General features: G+C 49.2%; 1 protein-coding gene across 1 annotated transcript; it reads right to left on the bottom strand.

The window, feature by feature from the left end:
• Positions 1-5: 5 nt before the first annotated feature.
• LOC109131844 (BEACH domain-containing protein C2-like) lies at positions 6-503 on the bottom strand (the record flags this gene model as incomplete). The annotated part of the gene is made up of 1 exon (XM_019243024.1): positions 6-503. A coding segment is annotated over one exon (498 nt), but the record flags the coding sequence as incomplete, so codon positions are not given.
• Positions 504-512: the final 9 nt, after the last annotated feature.

Below are 512 nucleotides of genomic sequence, written 5' to 3'. Positions count from 1 at the left end.
ACAGCAATAAATTTGTACGACAAAGCATTGAAATCTTTTCCATAAACTGATTTTGTATCCATTGGTTGGAGACATTCCATCCATGCCACTCCCATAGCTTCGGAAGTGTTCCATCTCTGTAAACGCTCCATGTCACCGATATTCCTCCGCTGCGCAGAAGTAGCCATTGCAACAGCACTCAGACCTCTTCCTGAACCAATCTTTGCATTCCGTTCAAGATCTCGTGCAGCTGCCAAAGCTGCCGCTTTTGCAGCAGCTTTATCCCTTGGTCGAGGTGGTGCATTGTTGTTTGGAGGCTCCAGTGGTTTCTGGAAGCTTGAAAAGGTCTGAAGTTTGGCAGTCTTACGCTCAAGCATAGAAGAGTCTCGCCTAAAATGTGAAGCTGTAGGAGGTGGCGGGGCTTCCCAGCCAGCTGCCCCTGCAGCTATCATTGCTAGAGCCATTGCAGCAGGCGGTGAAGCAAAAGCAGCAGCCCACTCCGGAGTAACCATAGAAAGAGCACCCTAAACAGA

This window comes from Camelina sativa, unplaced genomic scaffold, assembly GCF_000633955.1.
Source record: "Camelina sativa cultivar DH55 unplaced genomic scaffold, Cs unpScaffold06306, whole genome shotgun sequence".
In the NCBI taxonomy this organism is placed as follows: Eukaryota; Viridiplantae; Streptophyta; class Magnoliopsida; order Brassicales; family Brassicaceae; genus Camelina; species Camelina sativa.
The sequence above is the reverse complement of the archived record's forward strand: the minus strand, read 5'-3'. Positions and strand labels throughout refer to the sequence as shown.